The following is a 25,201-nucleotide window of genomic DNA, read 5'->3' as shown; positions in this document are numbered from 1 at the left end:
TTTCAGCCACTGAAGGTTTTATTTAATTTCACTCTCAGATAAGATACATAATCAGGGGTTAAAGCAGAAGAATATAAGTTAAGAATATAATTAAATTATTTAAAATAATTGCTTTTACATCCTATAGGAGCCCATTTTAATGAGCTCAAGGTCCTAGTGCCACCACTGCAAAAAAGCACAAAGGCAGCACCATGATATGTTTTTTTTGGTGCACAATTACAATAATGTAGGGCCAGTGCAGCAAAGAAGCCGTTGAAAGCCCTAAAAGCAGAACTTGAATGTTCTCTCAGTATTTAGAAGAATGATGTTGACCATCTGTGTGAGAAACAGGCATCATTTCCGTGAGCTGGTATTGGGGAGGGGGAGTTTGTATTTTCAGGAAACCTACAGCATGTGTTCTTGAAATGTGTAAATAGTGTTTAATAAACATTTAAAAAAAAGTCTGTGGTTTGTATTATTATTATTATTATTATTATTATTATTATTATTATTATATATATATATATAATTGTTTTTCTTTTTTTTATATAGAAGCCGCCCCCTCTTTCTGCCATTGGTTTTCACTGCTATTAACAGACACCTGTTTTTATAGATGCTAAATCAATTTTTGTGGTGTGGCGGTGCATTTATTTATTTATTCATTCATTCTCCTTATCTGTTTTGTTCAGTTTTAAGCATTTTGGAAATTATTCCACCATGGTTCATAATATATATATATATATATATATATATATATATATGATGTAGGCTACATCAATTGAATATCATTTTCTATAGGTGGTATTGTGATCTTTCTTGAAATACTCCATGCGATGTGTGTATTATAACACACAAATTGATTTCATGTTGAGAAATTAATCATCTCAATTTAAAACTCAAATTTCTTGTAAGTGTGTGTGTTGTGCGTGCGTTGTTTTGTCTTGCCCGTCTTATACCATTTATATAGAGACAATTGTTCTACTGTATTGTACAGGAATACTGTTGTTCTTGAATTATTCTGTTGCATATTGTCTTTGTATTGTATTTTGTGTTGAATGTGAGGGGGTTTGGAATCATATAAGCGTTTGCTTCGTCCACCTCCTTTTCAAACCATGCACTTGTATAATTTGTCTGTTATGTTGCCTGTTATGTTGATTTGTGAGAAAATTAGAATGCAGGTTTGAAATAAACATCATCAATCAAAAAAAAAAATAAACATTTTACTTCCACTTAGGCTTCCTAGGTCCTGTTTGTTACATCAATTTAGATCAGATCACATTATGAAACCAAAAGCTTTTTTGACACTGATTGATTGACTGATCTTCAGACCACTACGGTGTCTGCTTATAGCAGTGAAAACCAATGGCAGTGAAGAGGGGGCGGGTTCTAATGTGATTCTCGATTTAACTTTGTAACCTAATGATACTATTAGCTTACTATTTTAGTCGAGACCTAAAAATAGTTTGAAGGTCTAGCTCAACGGCTACTATTATCAAGGATTTGTCGAGAATTTCAGGTAAATGATACAGTATAGAAATTATTAAATGTATCAAAGACTTAAGATAGTGGGTTGTCAACAGACAGAAAGAACATTACACTGTCTAGATTTCCTCTAAGCCTTAAAATTGCACTTAAAGTATGTATTGCCTACGTATAATGTGACAGAGTGGAAATATGTATTTACTCTCACCCACATTTCTCAGTGTCTGTTGAAGGGTCGGTGGAAATGCATTTGTCCCGCACGTTGCTTGTTTTGCGCGTCCTCTGTGCGTGTCACATGACCACATCCACCTGTGACGAGCTCCTGACTTCAGAAGATGCTGCATTCTGCAGGTAACACTTCATTATGTTGTCATTCTGTCCTGTGAGAACTTCATTGTGACCAATATCCTATTATGATTATTAAAATCTCTATAATAGCGCATGTGTATGTTACTATAGTAATGAACAATAATTATCTGAGTCAGGCCAAAATTTAATTGGTTTAAAATACTGGACATTCCTGTCTGCTTAGCTAGTTATGTCAGTTCCAATATCTACCAGCATTTTTTTCCCGCCCTCTTAACATTTTTTTTTTTCAGTGAATGCAAAATACAGAAGTTATATCCATAATCTTAAAACAACTTTCAAATGACTTTGGAGACATCTGTCTAAATCTGTCAAAACACTTCTCTCACTTAAAGCAAATGTGTGCATGTATCTCTTTGCTCCAAGAAGGCTGTCACTATAATAATTACACTGTAAATTGCTATGGGTAAAAGCATCTGGGAAATGACATCTGCTATTTACGGGTTATTTATAATTATGAGAATCTGCGTTATATTTAACAGTGTCTTAATGTACATATGTACTGTAATTACATATGTAGATAACAGATGCAAAAACAAATCAAAAACATCAATTTTGACCCATATGCACTGTAAACTATGGGGATTAATTATTTTTAATATATAGTAGCATACTTAATGTAGTATGAATAAAACCCCCTGAATGCTTGCTTAAAATACTGTAAGTAAATTAATAAATTAATAAATCACTATAAAAAATGAACAACATGTATACATGAAAATTCCTTCTAATCTCTTAAATAGGTATTTTACCCTGCTGGGATTGGTTCATTAGGATTCCAGTAGGAATCCAATACAAATGTCATTTAGCGTTCCTTTAGGAGTTTTGGACTAGGGTTAATTTCCGAACCATATTTCCTCAAATGAGCTGATTTCAGAAGTCTGGCTTGTAGGCCGGTGTGGGATGTGTAGGACTCCCTCGGAGCACTGAGTCATGGATGCTGAAGCAGCCGGTCCCACTCAAAACCCACACAGCAAGCCTTACAAATCTAACAACTTACTCACTAGTTCAACTTTCAGTGGATTCATGGGCTATTTACAGTTTATATTAGTGTTTAATGACCTGTCATAGGAAACCATTGAGTACTAGACATGTTCACTTATTCGTAGCTGCATTTTTACATTTTAGGGGAGAATTAAGGGTGATTTACCCTGATCTGGTTGTTGACAAATGCATGATCGTCCTTCAGAGGATCAGAGAGAAGATCAGTCAGGAGTGGGGGGCACCTCAGTTACAACTGCCAAGCGCTGATGAGGTAAGAGAAATTCCCTCCTTAACCTCATTCTGACCTCTTTCTCACTCTGTCATCTAGTGTTCAGAGGTTTAGCCTTTAACCTGTGATTAATACTGGTTCTCTGCCAGGCTAGAATGTGTCATAATATAAACTTGGAGAAGTGTGTGCTAATTTTAAGATGTTATAATACTTTCTCCTATCCAGGTTTAATATGCACACAGCTGTAAGGAAGCCATGTGTCGGTTGATTTCCTGACAAGTGGCAAATTGATCCACCGATCTGTATGTTTGAACATCATGACCAGACTCACACAGCAGTACTGCCTCAATGGCAATGACACACTTCAGCTTTGAAGTGTTGGTGTAAATTATTTTGTTTTAGTCAAAATAGAAAGGTCTCTAATGCTAATTAGATCTCTCTATCCACTATTTTATATACTAAGGAGATTCTTTGAACTGTATTTCAAATCATATTTTGAATTTCATGTCATTCTTGTGTGATGTTATGTATTGTGTCCAGAAGATGGCGCAGGTGTTTTGTATCTGAGGCATATTTGTGCTGAAATTAATTCATGTTATAAAAACAACTCTTTTTGAGTATGACATAGAAACAGCATGGACATCTTTTCTGAACTTATGTGAATTTTTTTTTTTTTTATTTGAAAATTAATGTCAGTACCATATCAGTGCTGCAGTACTTTCATATATATATATATATATACACATACATACATATACATACATAATGGTATGGATCTTTATCTTTGGACGTTTACATTTACAACTTTGTTTTTAGGCAAACACGTTCTGTTAAAAAAACTAATTATAATAATTGTTTTAAAATGAATTAATATCGTTTAATATCGTCTTTTCAAGGCAACCGTTTCAGATAAAAGTAAGAGACAAAGAGGCCATCAGTATGACTGAAGAACCGTTGGATAGCTGTTATAACTGGCAAAAAATTTTGTTGCTAGATTGGTGTATTTGAGTTTAGAGCAGCGATGCTGTGCCAGTCATTCTGGCAAAACTTGAAATAGAATCAACTGTAGTGGAGAAACTCAGCAAAGTACCATGCCATATCTGTAAATTGGAAAGCCACTTCAATTTTAGGAGCTAGTTTATAAATTCCATAGCTAAGCAGTCTGGCTGGAAGATGATCTATCGCCCTTACGTCTCCCAAACCCCAACTGATGTATGGTCGTATTATCTATTATGCTGTCCTACATGATTCTCTTTTATTGCTGGACTTGGTGTCAGACAGCAAAACGGATTACATGTGAGATCAAATCAATACCAACTTTATTTACCAGCCTTTCAAACGTAATTCCCCCTTTTGTGGCTCTGCCTCTGATAGAAACATATGGTAGCTGGAGGTCTGCGCTGGGAATATGAGCAGGCTTTTCGGAGACCGTATGCATCAGTCCTTGTTCTGCGGTCGCTCTCTCTCCCCCGCCCCCTTGACCCTGCCAATCGACACTTCATCACCACGGAAATGAGAGGCCAAGTGGCGACGCAGCGGTCACTGGTTGTCGCTTTACCCCCGCGGTGACACCCACCTCATCACCTCCTGCTGGAGGCATGCTGGGTAATTGAAACAGAGCGAAATGGGCAGCGGTCCAGCATGTCCGCCTCTCAATGGGCTTTCATTACCCAAAACAAAAGCAAAGGGTCATGCTAAACAACAGATTTCCCTCCGTCAGCCCTCAAAGTAATGACTCAACCCTCAGCTTGACTTGAACTTGATTTTCACTCAAACAACCATAATGCGTTCGTGCTATTGCCGTCGAAATGTCTCCAAAAGTCATAACGCTTTCATCAAAGTAATGTGTTTGAGTGAGTGTTTTATCATTTGCATACGGTAGGGATAACGGGCTTTTAGAAATCTCATCGTTTGTTGTGGCGTTGAGGGTGCACATGTGTTAGAGTCTGCCGCATGTACTTATGTTTACTTCTTCACTCCGCCATCGCATACTAAGAAATTTGGATTTCGTTGTCAAAAATCTTGTCATTTGAGCACTGTCTAAAGCTCTTGTAATTAAAAATTATTTTAATCTCAGGCCATTACGGAGATAATTACATGTTTGTCTGGCACTTTGGGATGCGGTGTCAGAAATAGTTTGTTTACAGTAATGGTTGATGGACTCGGACTGTTTTAGCACATCTTGTTTTTCTTAAAATTGGCAGCACGTTTTCTAATGATCTAGCATATTAAATATAAATATATGTAAATAATATTAGAATATTAAATATATATAAATAAATATTATTAGATGCTGGCTTTGTTAAAGGAATGACATTTCTGTCATTATTTACTCAACATCATGTCATTTCAGACCTGTAAGACCTCTGTTAGACTTTCAAACACAAATGAAGATATTATTAATCAAATCTGAGCATCATATGGCCCCTCCATTGAATGTCCAATAAATCAAATCATTGATGCTCCAGAGAGTGTGAAAGAAAAACAGTAATCTCTTCAGAAGACCTGGATTAAACAGCACATTTTATGTGGATTGCAGTATCTTTATGAACTTTTTGAACCACTGAAGTTTTGGTGGATTGGAGTTTCAGTAAACCATTATTTGTGTTTCAAAGATGAACGACATGAGGGTGAGTAATGAGGACAGAATAGTACATTTTTGTGTGAACTGTCCCTTAAAACCAGACCTTATTAGAACTAGCCTAAATCAAAAATGGTTTACAGGCAATAATAGTAGAGTAAAAATGTCCCCTTTAAAAGATGAAGTAATCTTGATGGAATAACTTGAGTGTCAGTGTGCTTTTTAAATGTGTTTACTCTCACTCATACAAAAAAAGAAAGTTCAGTTGGATTTCATAAATGGTCTTTTATAAATGGGATTTGTTATGTAGGGAATATTCTTTGGTTTCTCTTGTAATGATACCACATGTTCTCAGTTTGGAGAACAGACTATTGGCAGCATTCTGTGTACCAACACTTGTGTTGCAATGCTTGTGCCATTTTCCAGACCCACAAATATCCTCGATTCATGTACATCATCAAAAATGATTTCTTATCTATGAAAACGAGGCTGTGAGGGATAGAAGTACAGTGCGGTTCACTGGATTGTATAGTTGTTTAACAACATACTAAATGTTTAGCTGACGAAAAGTATATATAAAAAAAAAACAACCTGCATAAAACAGTTTTGAATGGTCTGAGTTGATTACAATTATGTGATGTACAGTTGGACCTTAATATGCTGCTTTCCATTGTAAGTCTGTCCCTCAGAGCTTTATTTTCATGCATATTAAGTTCAATATAGCGTCAGACCAGATTCGATACAATATATGATATGATTTGAGGTCTTTGTACTTTTTATGATCCATATGAACTGATTTGCTATACTGAGTGGGGCGGGACCGAGAGCTGTGGGAACGGAGCGAAGCCAGTATTGATAATGAACGACAACTACGCTACTCACCGATCTCGAGTCCCACGGAGGAGCTCTGGAAGGATAAAAGAAGGAGTAATGACAGTGAAGGGACATAGAGGAGCAGGCCTGGATTTTATGTTGTTTTGTTTATGTTTGTGCATGGCATTCGTCTGTGAGGGCTGTCACGCTATTTTCAGTTTTGTGTTTTTGTTATTAAATTATGTTTAAATCCTTCTTTCTGATCTACGAACTGTGTTACAGTCAGTAATTGTTTTTAGGATTTCACTGAGGGCATCCTTAAAAATATTTTGGTTTGCAGTTAAAGTAAAAAATGTAAAAAAAAAAAAAAAAAAAAAAAGGGTCGGTAGGTAGGTCTATATTTTGTTTTTTCAAGTTTCAATGTAAAAAAAAAATTTTGGTGATGGTGATTACGTAGGTAGACCACAAACAAATTGAAATCTTTGTCAAAAACATGTTAATTGCATGAATTTCAGGTGAGGAAAAAAATGAGGTACTGTTTTACTTGCATCCACCGCTAGGTGTCATGCAACCTACAAATGAGAGACCGTTTAGTTTGCTTTCTTGGGTTGTCACATTTGTAAAAAAAACTAATCCTGTTTGATTTGAGTGATAAGTGTTCATTGAATCGATTGTAAAATTGATTTAGCATGTCTAGATGAATTTTATACAGCAAATAACACCAAATATAGGAAAATCCACGGACAACAGGCAGGACGAATGTAAAGATTCAATACATTGGTAAAGACCAATATTTCTGATGATTTATTGGCGTTAAGTTTCGTGCACAATGACAAACAGGAGTGCAATATTCTCGAAAAACAATAAGCAGAGTGGACTGCCATAATGCAAAACATTTACTGCAGGCTTCAACATGGCTGTAGGCCTATTTATGATTAGAAATGTCAACAACAACTAAAAAATTGCATACGGCGATTCTAGCTCGAATCTGTATCTGTATGCATGAGACTGTCTGAATACCAGCAGAATTCACATTTCTGTTGTAAAAAGTGAAACATTGTGCAGAATATTATTTGCTGTTATGCGTGTGTCCGAAGCTGCAGTTGCTGTGACGCGTGTTCCAAAAGAAAAAAAGAAAAACTGGATGCACTCCGAGAGAAGGTCGTTAAAATCAATTTCCTATTTTCGTTTTCGAAACTTGTGTTGGTTGCTCCAATCGATTTTGATTTTCGAACATAAAGTGACAGTCGACACGGTCACGGTTTTAGACTAGAGAGGAGAAGGGATGGGAAAAGATCTGGGCACAGTTTTTCCAGAACTTCGTGCCAAGTTAAAGCGGTGTCGAGCTGTTTTAATGATTTTTTTTTAGATCTATTATGGTGCCCGAACCTGTATGACTTTGAACAGTGACCGCGAACATTTTGTTTACTGCAGCCGCAGCCATCATTACCAAGCGCGAACCGTTGACTCTGACTGAGAGTATGAGACGAAGCGAACGCACAGGCCATAGAGTGACATCCGTGTAAACAGGTTTTTTTTTTAAGGAAAGAACGTAGCCTTTGTTTGTATGTAGGCCTAGGCAATTTGTATTTATAAGTCATTTTACAATACTTACTAAAATATAATGAATACTATTTTATTGCTTTTGGATTAGTTGTTTGAAGCATAAAAAAAAAAATTGGTCGGTCTTAACGCAAATGTACAACCGGCAAGTCAGTCGGAGTCGGTCCTAAATTGACAGGGTCGGTCGGGTTACGGCAAACAAGAATATTTTTAAGGATGGCCTGAACAACAATTATGTATTTATATAGTTTTGTTCTTGCTAGGAAAACAAACCAAGTTCACACTAAAGCCCCAATGTATAATTTTACATGAGATATCAAATCAGGTTTTGAAGAAAAGTTTCTTAACAGCGTGTCCAGAAACAATTGATCTGTTTTCAATACCTGCAACTTGATCAAATCACAGCCAATCAGAACAAATGTGATGTTTAATGTACAGGTATGGATCAATGCAGGATTTGGATCAATTTCAAGGTGGGTGCAGCTAATCAGCACAAAACCACAGAAATAGAATCCAAATGATGCTTGTCGCTGCAACTTTTCCAAGAGTTCTTAAAATTTTAAAAAATTTTCCAAATTTGAAAAGTTCCTAAAGGGAGATTTTGCAGTGATTCCATATAGAAGAACCACATTGGGTTGGAAATAATCCCCAATGCTATTCCAATATCGACTGATACTAATTATAAGGTTTATCACGCATTCTTACTTTTAAAAGCATCTGTGAGACTGTGTTTGGCATAGAACAGCCGGTGATCTCCAACATGCTGCATGTTCTTGCAGATATCTGGAGTGTAGATGTTTATTTAAACGTCTGCATAATCTTGTATTCAGGATGAACGTGAGATCTGGCACACCTTATTTGCTGATCGAGAAGTATTTCGCATGCTAGGAATTTTCAGAACTTCTCAACTCCATCCCATTTCCCCGAGCTCTTATCGGGTGGTATTCTAGGACGTGACTTATTCCTCAAAAATCATGTTAACTTTTTAGGCTGTCGCCCCCCGCAGCTGTCGAAAGTCTCTTTGGCATAGGAAAGCAGCGCCTGTGGTTCATAAGGGGACTTCTACTGTTTTATTCGGTGCTTAAGAGAGATGAGCATGAGGTTTCTAAACCATTATAGTGATTAGAAAGCGCCTGGATGTGGATGTGATCTCCTGAGCTAGCTTACTGCGCCGCTAATATCTCTTTTTCTCTCGCTCTCTCTGTGAGAGTGATTTTGTACGCTGTGCTTAAGACCGTGTGTGGGGGCATCAAGAGAGGATTTCAATGTGAACCATCCCTCCCTACTTCCTGCTTTTTTTTCGGCGAAGCTCTCTGTATTTTTCTGTTAGCTGTCTGTAATGACGAGAGGGGCGGTATCTTCATCGCTAAGCCTGGCAGTGCCCACGGCTGCTAGTCGTCTCAGCGCAGCGCTGCCCACTCACCCACGCTAGCCTTGGCACCAGCGCGCCATAGCAGCGTGCTATCCAACATCCGAAGGTGGGGTTCCTTTCCGGAAGACCCTGAGTGTCTTTCCCAGGGAAAACCCACTCGTCCACCCATGCAGGATTCCTGAAAGGTCTTTTGCTGTTGGGCCTCTTGAAAGATGGAGGAAGAGAGGGGGTTTAGAGTTTGCTTTTTATACTTGCAGTGGGTGAACCACTTTAATTTGTCTGTCTTTAAGAGGAAATGCTGGAGACAATTCATAGAAATTCTCATAACTGCTGTAAGTGTAGTTTTTAGGACTACATTTTGTACTTTAGTAATACATTGCATTTTCAGTATCACATTTAACCTGGCTGTCACTGTAAAAGAAATAATAAAAATTGCAGATTTAAAAAGAAAATGCAATAATTGTAAAAATGTTAAATATATTAACTGTTATATATATATATATATATATATATATGTGTGTGTGTGCGCGCGCGTGTGTGTGTGTCTGTGTAGTTTCATTTCCATATAATTGAACATAAGTTTATCACAGGCCTACAACTCTGGTTATCATCCATACAACATAAAAATAAAATAACAATATTACTAAAATATATATATATATTTTTTATGCACAAAATGTCTATGCGATGTACACATTATTATATTTAATATATTTAAATGTAACATTTCATGGACAATGAATCAACAATTTACTAATTTATTAACATTTATTATAAAACATTATTTAAAATGAAACCAATTAACATGAAGCAGGCTTATAGATTGAAATGAATTAAAACATGATTGAAAGTCTTAAATCTAGGTCTTAAATGGACCGCCTAAGAAGCTTTTAATATAATATTATTTTATTATATTGAATTAATATATACTTTTATTATATTATTTTTTTCATAATTTGTTTCCTCTATAAAAAGTATTTTTAATTAACTAAGCAAAAATATGATTTAAATAATAATAATAATTATTATTATTATTATTATTATTATACATTTAAAATATTAATTAATTAAGTAAGTAAGTAAGTAAGTAAGTAAGTAAGTAAGTAAGTAAGTAAGTAAGTAAGTAAGTAAGTAAGTAAGTAAGTAATGCAGTATACTTTTTAGAAAAAACTAAGCCAAATTGCAACTAAACTTGAAAGCCTGTGATCAGCATTTTCACTACATGGAGAAGAGCAGCTATGACTTTTTTGGTCTCTTGTTGTTCTACAATCATGAAGTGATTTTTGAACGACAGTGTGGTAAAAGTGCACAGCAAATGTTCTGCAGAAGGTGTGACCCAGTTGGATAAATACAGCCTTATGAATGTGTGATTTCTGCTTAAGATTTTTTTGTTATTACCTTTTTAGTTTTTTAACAAAATCTTGCATTTCTGGGAAACTGATTTGCCATGCACTGGAATGGAGCCAATTTTAAAATTCCCAAGTTTGCCAAACACTGCCACTAGATGAGATCCACTGCATGAATGAAAGAAGGTCACTGTTGTCTTTTTAATAGTAAATCTGCCATAACCAGGTGGGCGTCTCGGCCGTGTAGGATTACAGGCTCTTATTCAGGATAGAAATTAGGTTTCTCCCTTTCTCCCCAGTGGATCTGTTTGTCATGATAACAAGCATATTGCTTTGACACTGGACCTCATTTATACAGTCATCATCAGGCGCTCTTACACAATGCCTATGAATCACACCGGGGATCTGACACTGCCAACATCTGCTGCTAGTCTTTACTAGAGGCGAAGGATTGATATGAATATTCAGTTGAACACTGAGAGAGGCAATGAGCCACATAATCCTTGTTTCCACACACTCAGATGATTTACATGTTGTATAAGGGCTCTACACGGCTCTCAGACTGGATACGTCATGAATGTATGGATTCCATAGTGAGGTTCAGGAAGCGGATCCCGCGGGAAGGGTCTGTGAGGCGCCAGGAGCTTCTGAACTTTGACCTCATAGACATTATACATCTCCATGTCTTTGGGCTTCTCCATGTACTTTAATTCTGTTTCATTATGTTTCTGTCTTGCTTTACCATGCTTAATTTTTCTAGATGTTATTTAGACTTCTTTAAAATCCGTTTTAGGATTATGGCAAATTTAAGAAAAAAAGAAGAATATTAAATATTCCGGACTAGTACTAGTTTACTAATCACATAAGTAATGTTGTGTCATTGATTATGTGACTTGGTCAGATTGAAGCACAAGATGCTCCTTGAAGAACATGAACATTAGATCATCATCATCATAATTGTGGAGTTCATTGAGTGCTGCTGTCATTAAATCAAAGCAGAGGTGTACCAAATAACATTTTATTATTATTATCATTATTATTATTATTATTTCAATCAAGTATAAAGTTGTTAGTATAATAAGTATAAAATTATTATACTGATAATAATATAATTCATGTAAAAAATCCAATTAAATAGCATCGAAATGTAGCAATAAATGCAGTCTTGATAAACATAAAATACTTTCTTCAGAAATATAAAAAATATATAATGCTTACAAACTTCTGAAAGGTTGTGCATTATTTTTGACTTAGTTTATAACAATATTAGGCCACACGTCCAGTTGTAATTCTATTTTACTATATTTTCTTATTAGCTCACTGATTGTTCAAGTTACTTATCTTTCAGTTTTTCCATCAGCTAATATAAACAATGCATCTTTATTAAGATTTTGCAGAATGGCATGCTACTTCACCTTCATTTAAATATCCGCTTTACATCAAACCTAGACCTCAGCAGAGAGAAAAGACAAACAGAGAGACGTCAGATGAGAAGGTATGGGAGACGCATTTGGAAAGATGGAATTACACCATTAATCTCTCGTTTGTCACTTACAAATCTCATTAAAGTCGAGATTCTACTTTGTGCCTTTTACCTACATTGACAGATATTTTAACGTTCAAAGATGCAATAATCCATCAGGCTCGGGAATATGCCTTTGCCGCAGAGGATGCCAGGATAAACATACAGAAATTAAATTTCTATTTATACGAAGCCTGGAAACTGCCGAGCGTTTTTGCCAGAGAATTGATGCTGCACGGAGCATCGGAGGCCAGGCTCAAGCAGCTAAAGTAATTAGCCTAACACTTGTGTTAACTACGTCGATGGTGGATCATATCTGGCAGAACCGTTGCTGAAATGGGGACAAAATGTCACTCGGCTGCAAGCTGTTTAGATGGATCTGCCCAATCCCATTTGAGGAGTTCTGCGTGTAAAGGCAAGCCTGTCAGAAATATGTAATGCTATCTCTAATGTGAATTGTGAGCTGATATTGTTGCAGGATGGTGTTGCCGGGTGTCTGTTTGAGTGGGTGTCTCGTTCACTTAGGTGCAAAACTGTGACATGCCGTTACAGTGCATTTGATTCCCTGCATGCTGTGCCTTTTCAACAAAAGGTTGAAGTAATGTTGCCTTTTTGGATTTTGGGCCTTCTTGCAGTTTAAATCTAGATTAAAGACTTATCTCTTTAACCTGGCGTACACATAACATACTAATATGCTTCTAATATACAAATCCGTTAAAGGATTTTTAGGCTGCATTAATTAGGTAAACCGGAACCGGGAACACTTCTCATAACATCCTATGTACTTGCTACATCATTAGAAGAATGGCATCTACGCTAATATTTGTCTGTTTCTCTCTTATTCCGAGGTCACAGTAGCCACCAGATCCAGTTTGTGTCCAGATCAGAGGGTCACTGCAGTCACCCGGATCCAGTACGTATCCAGACCAGATGGTGGATCAGCACCTCTACATTCCTGAAAGACAGCGGAGATCAGGACAATTAGAGCCCCAGATACAGATCCCCTGTAAAGACCTTGTCTCAGAGGAGCACCAGGACAAGACCACAGGAAACAGATGATTCTTCTGCTCAATCTGACTTTGCTGCAGCCTGGAATTGAACTACTGGTTTTGTCTGGTCAGAGGAGAACTGGCCCCCCAACTGAGCCTGGTTTCTCCCAAGGTTTTTTTCTCCATTCTGTCACCGATGGAGTTTCGGTTCCTTGCCGCTGTCGCCTCTGGCTTGCTTAGTTGGGGTCACTTCATCTACAGCGATATCGTTGACTTGATTGCAAATAAATGCACAGACACTATTTAACTGAACAGAGATGACATAACTGAATTCAATGATGAACTGCCTTTAACTGTCATTTTGCATTATTAACACACTGTTTTCCTAATGAATGTTGTTCAGTTGCTTTGACGCAATGTATTTTGTTTAAAGCGCTATATAAATAAAGGTGACTTGACTTGACTTCCTGACACTTTCGTTTAGAGAGGACAGGAAATGATGCGAGGAGGATGGATCAGGAAATGACGGGATCCGAATTCGCACCCGCACCCGGACGACGCTTGCTACCCACTGAGCTGCGGCTTCGACATGTTACGTTGTTTAATGATCATCGGCGAGCGAATTTAGAACTTCAGGGCTGTTCATAAACTTATTTTCCCTCAGTACTTCTATAAAAGTTTTCAAGTTTGAAAAAGTTTAGGATTTGCATTCATTTTACAGGAATTAAATGCATGTGTTTCTGAAGATTCGCCGTAACTCTTCCCTGCCGCCCCCTCCATGCATGTCTGTCCCAGCCCACTGATTCACCTGGTCCTGAAAGAGCCCCGGAGCCTTTTACAAACTTTTTCTCTTCCCGCCATCCCCCTTTTCTCCTGGCAAAGATATTGTTTCCACAGATAAATACGAGAGAACAAGAGAAGCTTGGCAGATCCATAGTTCTGTGGGAACTGTTAGAAAGAAGGGACAGTGTATTTAATGAGCCGTGCGTAATCTCCTTTTCTGTGAAACGGCATTCATATCAAAGTCACTTGCAATTTTCTAACTTTTGCAACTTTTGAAACTTGATTTAACAACATTTGTCCTTTTTAGTGTTGTATGTCCATTTTACTCAATGAAACTAGACTGGAGAGAAGTGGAGAACTGGAGCATGATACAGTCTAAACTTGAGCTCAAACTTGAATTTCCTGCATAAGCACCAGAGCTCAATGTGTCTGGTGCTTATGCAACTGTCAAGCTTTGTTTTTTGATTATTCTCAAAATGGAAATGTTTACTTTAAAATTAATTAAAAACTAATTTAAATTAAATAAACCTATTTGCAGAATATACAAAATTACAAATATTATTATTATTTATTTGTATTATTATTTTTGTAGATGTAGCATAATAATATATCTTAATCACTGCTGCAAAAAATAAATAAATAAATAATTATCAGGGGAGCTTGTTCCTTCCTTCCCACTTTCTTTCTCATTTCCTTTCCATGTTATTCCTTTTTATTTCATTCTTTCCTTTACCCTTCCTTTACCCTTTTTCCTTCCTTCTTTCTTTCCTTCCTTCATTCCTTCCTTCCTATCTTGGTTTCCACTTCTTTGTTTCCTACTCCCATTCTACTTTCTGTATTCATTGTTTTCCTCTTCCTTGTCATTTGCTTCCTTCCTTTCTTTCCACTTCTTCCTTTCCTACCTCCATTGCATTTGTTTCCTTTCTTCTTCTCCTCTTCCTTTCCACATCCTTCCTTCCTTGCCTACTTCCTATATTGCTTTCCACTTCATTTTCTACATTCATTCCACTTTCTGCATTCCTTCCTTTCCTATTTTTCAGTATCCTTATTTTCTGCTTCAATTCCAATCTTCCTTACCTACTTCTATCTCACTTCCTTTCTATCATTTTACACTTTCTTTAATACTTCCATTCCTCTTTCTTCATTCTTTCTTTTCCTCTTCCTTTCCATTTCTCTATATTCCTATATTGCTTTCCACTTATTTCCTTTCCTATTCTATAACACTTCCTTCCTATTTTCTTACTTCTATTCCACTTTTTTCATTCCTTCATTTTCTCTTTCTTTCAACTTCTTTCTTAAAAATCAATTCAATTCAATCCTTCCCTAATTAAATTTCTCTTTCTTTCTTGCTTTCCACTTCCTTTCTTTCCTACTTCCACTCAACTTCCTTCCTTCCTTTTCATCTGTTCCTTCTCCAGGGTTACCATTTTCTCTTTTTTCTTTTCATGCATATTTTCTATTGTTAGATACTTTTTTTATTACTTACTGGGCATAAAAGTAAGCATTTGTGGTCATTACAAGCTGAATCGGATTTTCATTGGCAGCAACCCAGCTGCTTAGATACTGGGTCCCATATCTTACACCCAGCCCAATGCTCCATTTTTAAAGGGGATGGGACTCTGATTTATTGCACGTTATGGCCACAAAACACCATTACTCATTAAGAGAATAGGGACAACCCGTTTAGACCATGTGCCTGGGAGCGTCGACCTTTTTTCCGTCATTAAACTAGCAAAAGTGGATTCGGACACACTCTGAGTGCACCTGCGCCATGTGCTTTAGACCATGTGCTTAGATCGTTAGAAATATGGTCCATTGTCTTTTTGATCAGAGCAAATAATCATACTAGTAAACACATGGTACATATCACACTTGGAACATAACTCAATTGTATTTTAGATAATTGTGATATCACCTCTTGTGCATTTTACCGGGTGGTTGGGACAGCGATAATTCTCAGTATCTTAAAAAAAAGTGAAGGGAATGTGAATTCAATAAAAATGTTCTTATGCTTCAGATTTTGGATCCCAGAAGCAAGCTGAAGAGATTCTCTCGATGGTTACATCTTTAATTGTGAAATTTACTGTGATTGATCTTGACTAGCTTTGTGCCTTGAAGAGAATGTGGTTGACGATAAGCCAGTCATCACGTCCCTGTCATGTCACTGATCCTGCGCTTTGAAAGTAACAGAAATATTATGCAAATCATTTCTTAATCCTTTTATGTTATTTTGTTCCATTTCTCTCTTTCATTTTTCACACTCTCATATTTTTGCAACGGCATCTGTACATTTTTAAGCAATGTTCTACCGTCACACAAACTTCAGCCAGTTGCTGCAGTAGTTGTCATTTCGTGTCCTCAAAAAATAAGTTTTGTTGATTGCATCACCAAGAAAGCTTATCTATAACAAAACACTTGATTTGTTACCTATAACATTAGAAACAGTAGTATAGTTAATGCTGTATTCGACAGGCTGCGTGTGTACTTACTTTCACAGGAATATGGCAAAAGTAGTTCAGAGCTCACCATCTTTAAGACCTCTTTGACAAAAGCTGAAGAAGACAACCAAGCCTAATTCAGGAGAGAGCGTGGAAACAGCAGATTGTGACCTATGTCTGCCGGTAGCTTTTTGTTGTCCTAAGGGTTGGTGTTTAGAAATAATAAGAAAGAAGTGGGACGGTCTTACATCCAAGAAGCTTAAAATGCAAAATCTCGAATAAGCCCAATTTTCCTCAACCAATGGCATCGCGTTTCGGAAAGGTTTTTGTGTTGATCATCCCAAACTGACTCACGTATATCCAACCCTCCCCTCGCAAAATAAAAACACTAGAGGTTTATGTGGCTTTTCAAAAAAATGTATCTAGACATTTATCCACTTTAATCTTCTTAACATATTAAAGTCATTTGCATTACCCTGAAGTGACTGAGGTTTTTCACCGCTTCTCTCCCCCACAATACACAAGGACTTGGAACACCATGTGGACATTTTGTCTATGCAAAGAACACAAGTGGGCATAAGCATAAGTCAACTTGCTGCCATGTGCAGTTGCCTTATCCAGTTGGGTAACTATTTTTAATGTATTGCCTTCTAAAGCGTTCGCCAACTGTTGCGCCATTTTTTTTTTCGTTCATATTCATCATGCATGATGAAAAAATATATACACTAACACTGGATTTTAGCTGGATTTATATATTCACAATAGAGCATGGCTTCATTTTTATAAAATCCAAGCTACACAATAAAAATATTTAAAAATGATGTATTATGTTTTAGCACTTGGAATGCTTTATTGACCCATCAGAAGTCAGGAATGGAATTGTCCGTTTACAGTGTATTAGTTAAAATCCCTGCCGCCTACCTGTGCATGATGTTCATATATTTAGACTCTGATTATATTTTGACAAACATTTGTGGTTTAACTGCAGGTCATGGTTTAGCTGTTCGAATCAGTGTCATTTCACATGGTAGATGGTGTTAACATTTTCTGTTCATTGAGAGAATCTTAAGTGACAATAATAATATGTTCGTGAGGGCTCAGCCCTTTTGTGCTGACAGCTAAAAGGACAGAGTCAATCTCAGTAAGTGTTCCAGTGTCTGCTTCGCTCAAACTGTTGCTTCAACTTAGCAACTGTCGCCTAGCCGACTACTTTAATATGCTGAGATTGTTGCACTTTGACTGTGTGTGTGTGTGTGTGTGTGTTTGGAGGAATTGGCTTGGTTGCAGAATACCCGTAATTCTCCATAGATTAGCATATTTAGAAAAAACAGTACATGATGTTTGTGAATCACTGTTCAAATGTAATCTTAATGACTGCGTCTTGGAACTTAATAAAGCATTCCTGACACTCACAGTCTCTCTCGCTCTCTCTGCAGTTACAATCAGTGAGTTAAATTAGATCCGTTTTCTTTAATGATCTGGTACATTGTGTTTTTAAGGGCAGCAGACACATTTACAGTAGCCATGTCTGATGCTCAGAGTCCCTAAATGGTTTAGCTCCTGCGTAGCTAACTAGCCTTTTACCACGTTACAACCCATCACGCACCCTAAGGTCACAAAACACTGGACTTTTGGTAGTTCCTAGGATAGCAAAGTCCACTAAAGGAGGTAGAGCTTTTTCACATTTGGCTCCCAAACTCTGGAATAGCCTTCCTGATAATGTTTGGGGTTCAGACACACTCTCTCTGTTTAAATCTAGATTAAAAACGCATCTCTTTCGCCAAGCATTCGAATAATGTATCTCTTAAATTGTGAGTGTAGTTGCATCTGCATTTTTATTCTTTAGCTTGGGCTAAACTAATTTTACTTTGTTGGATCAGCAGCTATGCTAATGATGTCTCTATTTTGTTTCTATGTTTTGCCACGGGATTTACATCCCGTGGTAACTAGGATTTACACAAGCTCCAGTCTGGATCCAGAACACCTGAGAAGAGATGATGCTGACCCTCAGAGGACCCCAGATGATGCTAACCTTGAATCAACAAACAGAACTAACAATTATTGCTACATGTGTGACTGCATCATATAATAATTATTAATTAATAATATTGATAGTTCATCATCTAGCTGACTACGTCTTGTATTATTATTATTATTATTTTTATTTTTCTAAAATCCTGTCAAACGTGCACAAACTACTAGCTACTACTAAATATTGTAGAAACATAATTTTCTGTAAAGTTGCTTTGTAAAGATTTGTATTGTAAAAAGCGCTATACAAATAAACTTGAATTGAATTGAAAATATAAAATGCCATTTCCTATGCCATATATTTTGATGCCCCTATCATATAATATCACCATATACTAGCCAAATAATAAAGTCTACTATTGTTAAAGTTGGAAATCATATTACTTGTCATTACACCCTATGACAATTAAGTAAAAGGGTATATTTTAAATTATTTTAGCATTTCGGTTTTATTGTCGGTTGTCATTATAGTTGTGTCCCTGGGGTTTCTGCAAATTCTGACTTGAGAAACGGACAGTTTATTAGGAATATCGCAGGTGTTCTTTAATTTTTGTAATCTGTAATGTGACAACAGTAAATAATGTATGCTGAGGCAGATATGATTTTATGCTTAATGCTTTGATCCGGTGAGGTTCAGCATGTTAGGTTTGAATATTATTTGTTAATTTAATTGTTCCCCACATATGTGACCAAGGTAACTGTACTTGTAACTGTAGTAATGGAGTAATGGCTGCTGCTAAAAAAATCAGTTTTGCAACACGGGAATAATTTACTTTTGAAAAAATATTCAAATAGAAAATTTAATTGTATTAATATTTCACAGTATTATTAATTATTTGTAAACTTAGGTAGGGTATAAGTATTTAAAAAGACAATTATTTCAGATATTTTGATTTTAAGTAATTAACAGCTACAGGATAAAGATGAAGCCTTATGCTTGGAGACTTTAGCTAAATTCTTATGCTTGATTTTATTATCAAACAGCATTCATTTATGCACTCTACTTGCCTAAATAGTGTTAAAGAAAGCCACTAAACCAAGAACAAAGTACTAGAAAACTACTACAGTCTTGTGTTTGCTTTCCTCGCCTTCAGCACAAGTCTGCAAACTTGGTCTGTATTTGAAATGGTTCAGTAAAACTTGATCACCTAAAACGGATGCTTCTTTTTCACACAACTATAATGTGAAGAAATCGATTGCCAAAAAGGAGCTCTTAATTTGATTTCCAAGACTTTCTCTGTTTCACACACACACAAAAAAAGGAAGGAAGACGGAGGGAGAGGAAAGATTCCCGAGCACTGGAGAAGGAAAGCAAGAATAACTGGATGGTGTTCTGTGTGTGCAGGAATGTGGATTTCTCCCTTCCGTAAAATCCTAATTGTGCCTGGAAGGGCTGCTAGTATGTAGGGTATCTCAGCTCAGCTTGGCTCAACAGGATTTGTTCTTCTCCGTGTGTATGTTGAGCGTTTCCTTTCAGCGCGAGATGCGGATGTAACCCTTTCACAGTGCGAGGACTGGAGCTCTTGTGTTTGCCGCTAGGCTGATTCCTGGCTCTCTGCTGTTTTGTGCCGAATGTATTCAAACTCTGCTTTTAAAAACACATTTTTACCCTAAGAAATGTGGCTGAGGTTATTGTCCCGTAACTTGCCTTGACAGAGAAGCAGATCCCAGATGCTTCAGAGAATGCAGAGAGTTTATGGACCTCAGGCGTCTGTTGAGACCTTTCGAGAAGGATGAGAGAGAGCCGAGAAACACGAGATGAGGGAAAGCGGTCGTTCTGTTGATGGAGCTGCTTACAGGCTGCACCTGTGTGATCAGACAGCTACATAATTGACTTCGGGCTTTTGTTGAAAGCATTATGAGAATCTCAACATGAGACCCAACAAACAAATTCAAGGACTAAATGCAGAAAACGTGGCTGTTTGGAGTCGTATATTTCTGGTTCACGTTGCCAATCAATAGGTGTGTCCTTTCAAAGGAAGTAATGGCCCTTTTTTGTTTATGTAAATCCCACTTAATCTGTTATCTGGCTGTGGCACAAAAAGTGTCAATTATGTCATGTTTATTTCACTCAGGTGGTTCAAAATGGGATTGTGGCTCTGAGCTGTTGGGCCATGATGGATGGGTTTATATATACAGGATACTGTGTACAGACATACAGCATAAAACAAATCAAACCTCAACCAGCAGTGTGTTTAAATACTAGCCATTTTCCAGATCAGTGTGATAAATCCAGAAATGTTGCATTAAGATGTTAATCTAATGCGCCACAATGGGACCTTCAACTGGCAGGCCAAGCATGGTTTTGAGTCAGTCAGTTCAAGATCAAGATTCAGAAGTCTTTCGGATCTCATGGAGCAGTAATGTTTCACTCAGGACCACCTCTATAGGCTAAAGTCTAATAATTGTTCATGTATTTGACATGTATTCCAGTTTGAAAATAATATGCGCATCTCTTCAATTATAAAATTTAATATTGTGACATTTAATGAGATCGGAGCAAATATGATATTTCAAACCATTCTGTGCATTCCGCAGAGAAACTTTTCATTGTTAGTTCATGCTAATTCACAGTGCATTAACTAAATACAACTTTTGATTTTAATATTGTATTGATATTAATGAACTTAACATTAATGAAGGTCAATAAATGCTGTAGAAGTATTGTTCATTCTTGGTTCATGTTAACTAAAGTAGTTAACTTATGAACTTTAATGTAAAGGGTTACAATTGTTATTTACTTTTTTTCCTCCTTGTTAGCCTGTGCAAGTGATCTTCTTTTGGGGTTTGGACCTTGAATCTGATTGAATGAATCTCATTGAAGCCATTGTAAAATAGTCTAAGTCACTAAGATTGTGAATCAGTTTAAAGCGCAAAATGCTAAATTCTAAACTGCCAACAGTTAGGTTAGTAAATATCATTACTTGGTGAATAAGTTGTTTATGGTAGTTGTTATTTGATTCAACAAACTGATCATAAACTAATGAACCAAATTAGATCCCTTCTACTCAAATATCTGCGAGATAAGAGGAGAGAGCTAACCAAAAGATAACAGAGAGGTCCCGGAGGAGGAGATAACCATGGGTGTGGTCACATGTGTCAGCATTATTTGTAGCATTTTATCAGCTCCGAGGGCAAGCGGGTGTCTTACCAGCGGTGAAAAGGACAAACCCTGGGACCAGAGAACCCGCACAAGTGCTGATAACACTCACTATTGTGACATCATTACCGCCAGACCACATTAGGATATTTATATCCTCTGACCTACTACTTTCCCATCCTCTTTTCTCCATTCCTATGTTTCTCTCTTTCTCCATGCCTTACAAACCTTTCCCCCTGCTCCTCCCACTTAATTATTATGATTTCTTATTTCCTTCTCCTCTTTGCTTCCATTATTCCTTTTTTTTGGGGGGGGTCTGCACTAAATAAACACAAATCTTGAGGTGAGTTAAAGTCATTTCATTTCAGTAGGATAAAATATACTATGCCTGGTGTCTGTTAATATTTCTTGGAGTTTTAGGTTTTCAGCGTAATGTAGTACAAAGTGAATAATTACAAAATGTGGAGAACTTGATTGGATTTGCTCAAAAGTTGCTCTTTCATATAGCTCACTAGGGGTTAATGACATATAAGAGGTTTAAAAATCTATTCTAAAACACATTTTCCAGGTATTTTGTACTTTACATTCATGTGTCATATTGTTTTGCAATTTAAATTTAAATACTTTGAAGCTACATTGACATTTCAAAGTAATATGTTCCTTGCACCTTCAATACATCTGAATTATTATAGTTTTGAAACTAAATTAAATATTTTTTTCAAAGTAAAAAGTGCATTAATTATTAATTTATAAATTGAGTAACTGCACAAATGACATTTTACAACCACAACTAACCTTGCCTTGATAAAGTCAGTTTATATGACATTGCAATATAATTATTGTCCTTGACACACCATCATGGAGGTTGTCATGTTTCTATTTTATTTTATTTTTTATTTTAAATAATAATAATCACTCAAAATAAGCAGTAAAGCAATTTTTTCTATGAAATAATATTTTGAAAAATTATGTCAGAATATTTATCTTTCTCTTAAAATGTTTTTTTCATTACAATATCAAGGCAGTTGCATCACCATTGTATCTCCGTTTAAATCCACTATCTAGGAGAAGCAATTGAGACGTTAATGAGCTCTAATTTGAGACTTTTCTCTCTTTTGTGTGAAGTGCATTTGGGTACAGCATGTTTCCCAGGCGGGTAAATGTATGCATTCTATGTTCTGTGAACCTCCATCTGTTCCGTTTTAGTCTGGGCTGAGTTGGCTGTGAATGATGGCGATGGTGATGGTGTTTCTGACGTCTTGACTAGGGCCGAGTCTCAGCGAGTTGAGAGGGCTCCCTGACGCTAGCTCTCGAGGATCAGCGAGGTGCCGTTTGTCAGACGGGTGGGCTGGTGAGAGCGGCACACAGACGGCCCTCATCTGCTGCAGATACGTCAAAGAGAGCCTTGGAAGCTTGTAACCTTGCATGTGTTTAGAACCCTCCAATGTTGATGTTAATTGTATATGGTTTTAAAAATACCTTCTAAAAATATAATGCAGCGTAACCATTGAGTAAAAAGTAATTATATATTTTCTTTACAGCTTGAAAACATGACAATTTACATAAAAAGATTTTCCACATTGATATTTTTTGCAAGTATCATTAATTATTAATTTATTATCAGATTCACACTTGACATTTTACAACCAAAATCATCCAATCTTATGTGTCGGACCACATGACTTTGATTGGACGCACTGACCGTTTTTCTATTATTAATAAGCAGTGGAGCATACAGTATTTGTACTATAGTAAAATATAATACTGAATCACTTATTTAGCCAACTGTAAAGTTTTTCTTTCAAGAATTTCATCCTTTTAATGAGGCTTTTTTATTCATTATAATATTAGGACTATTGTATCACCCTGACAGTTTTAACTTTGTGTGCTCCAAAATATATGGCTTTTCTTTGTCTGCTGAGGCAGTACAGACGTTCCTCTCGTTGATAGCAGAGGAGTGGATCCAGCGAAAGCTTGATGGGGTGATGCAGAATGAAAAAGTTTTTCACAAGTCGCTTGTGCGCGACAATAACGACATGTGAATGATCCCACTCACTCTAAAGCAGTACTAACCTGCAGTGGAAAAGCAAACCAAGCCGAGCCGAGTTGAACCACATAGTGGAAACCGCCATTAGATCGACAGGCGTTTTTTTTTTTTTTTGAGTTGTTCTAATTCTTTGTCAGAAAACTGCTGCTTTAACGCAGGTGCACTAAACTGCTGATGATTTAATTTATTATTACTTAATCCCAATATTTATTTTACATATTCAAAAATATAATTTAATAGAAAGTGAATGTCAGTATTTTTATATTATCGTTCTTGCACATCTCTTCCTAAATCAAATAAAGTGCCTTCAGTCTAAAACACACAGCATTTGTCCATCTTTCCTTAACAAATTTGTGGATTTATAATATAAGGTGTTTATTGCATAAACATTTTAGTTGACTTTTTAAAATGATTAGCTCCATTTTTTAATAATAAAAAAATTATAATCAAATGAAGAAAAAAGCCTCACTGCTTGTGTTTTTGTGGAAATAATAATTGTGCCCGTCTTTGTTGGCGAACACATGAACGTCTATTAATACAAATATTAACATAAGTTTGCTTCAGACTAGCATTATCTCTTTTGGCAGATTAGAATGATGAAAGTCTCGGGTCAACTTAAGGCTTTCAAGCAAGGCTTCCTTAGCCAGACCATTTTCATCTGTTATGTTGCACTGGCAAACCAAATCAGAAATCTCCGGCTCGGCCCTTGCCAGTGGGAGAGCCATTTTAGTGGGTGTCCACGAATGGCGTCAATGTCATCATCCCACACAGAGGAGTGCAAAGAGGACATGACTATGAGCGGCAGTAAAATTTCCCTTTTATGACAGTCATTCTCACACGCAGCCAACATTAGGAGCCATAATTAATCCTGATAGGGAAGAAATTCATGGAAGGGATGTGTTCTGTGGTGATACATGCAGTGCCTGTGAATGCTTGTGTTAGCGTTAGCGCTGATGGGCTAACAGGAGAGGTGTCAGAATCAGTTTGAGAGACTTTCTGTGTTTCTGAGGACAGCCTGGCAATCTGGTACATAAGATTCAAACCATTTCAATGAGTCTGCTTCCTTTCCACATGAAAATGCAGTTTATTAGCCTATAGTATCACTAGGTGTATAAAATGAACATTATCTTTGGGTTGAAGGTTGTGAAAAGTGTTTTTATTATTTATGTGTCTATTCATTGTACTATGAACGGAAACTGCAACTTTCAGAAATCAAAACTTCTTCCCCGTCTAAAAAGAATTTGGAAAACGGATCCTTGGGATTTCTGACAGAAGAAACCTAAATTCATAAACCCATCAAAAAAATAATGCGAGGTAACAAGGAGGACGTAGGATCAGTATTATTCCTAAACTCCTAAAGATAAACTAATGATAAACTGTGGGAAAGTCTGTCAAACCTTCTGCTGTTCTGATGTGTGTAGCACCTGCCACTCTGCAGATCCTAACAATGTCCATGCTCATTTCAAAATGATATTGACAATTTGGGTGGCACCTTTGTTTTTTTTTGAGTTTGTAATGCAGGCTTTTAAAAGACATTGTTATAAAATGATGGGGGAGCTCAAACTATGTCAAGTCT

The 25,201-nt window shown here is 36.6% G+C and overlaps 1 protein-coding gene across 1 annotated transcript in view; it reads left to right on the top strand.

Annotated features, from left to right (window-relative positions):
- Positions 1–1,705: 1,705 nt before the first annotated feature.
- The window catches only part of LOC132115385 (phosphatidylethanolamine-binding protein 4-like), a 164,896-nt gene continuing 141,400 nt past the window's right edge, over positions 1,706–25,201 (top strand). The window contains exons 1-2 of the mRNA XM_059523834.1: positions 1,706–1,812; positions 2,956–3,082. Coding sequence (XP_059379817.1) covers positions 1,706–1,812; positions 2,956–3,082 — 234 coding nt within the window. The remainder of the gene's footprint in view (positions 1,813–2,955; positions 3,083–25,201) is intronic.

Source organism: Carassius carassius, chromosome 34 (assembly GCF_963082965.1).
Source record: "Carassius carassius chromosome 34, fCarCar2.1, whole genome shotgun sequence".
Lineage (NCBI taxonomy): Eukaryota > Metazoa > Chordata > Actinopteri > Cypriniformes > Cyprinidae > Carassius > Carassius carassius.
This window is presented reverse-complemented; position numbering and strand designations above follow the sequence as displayed.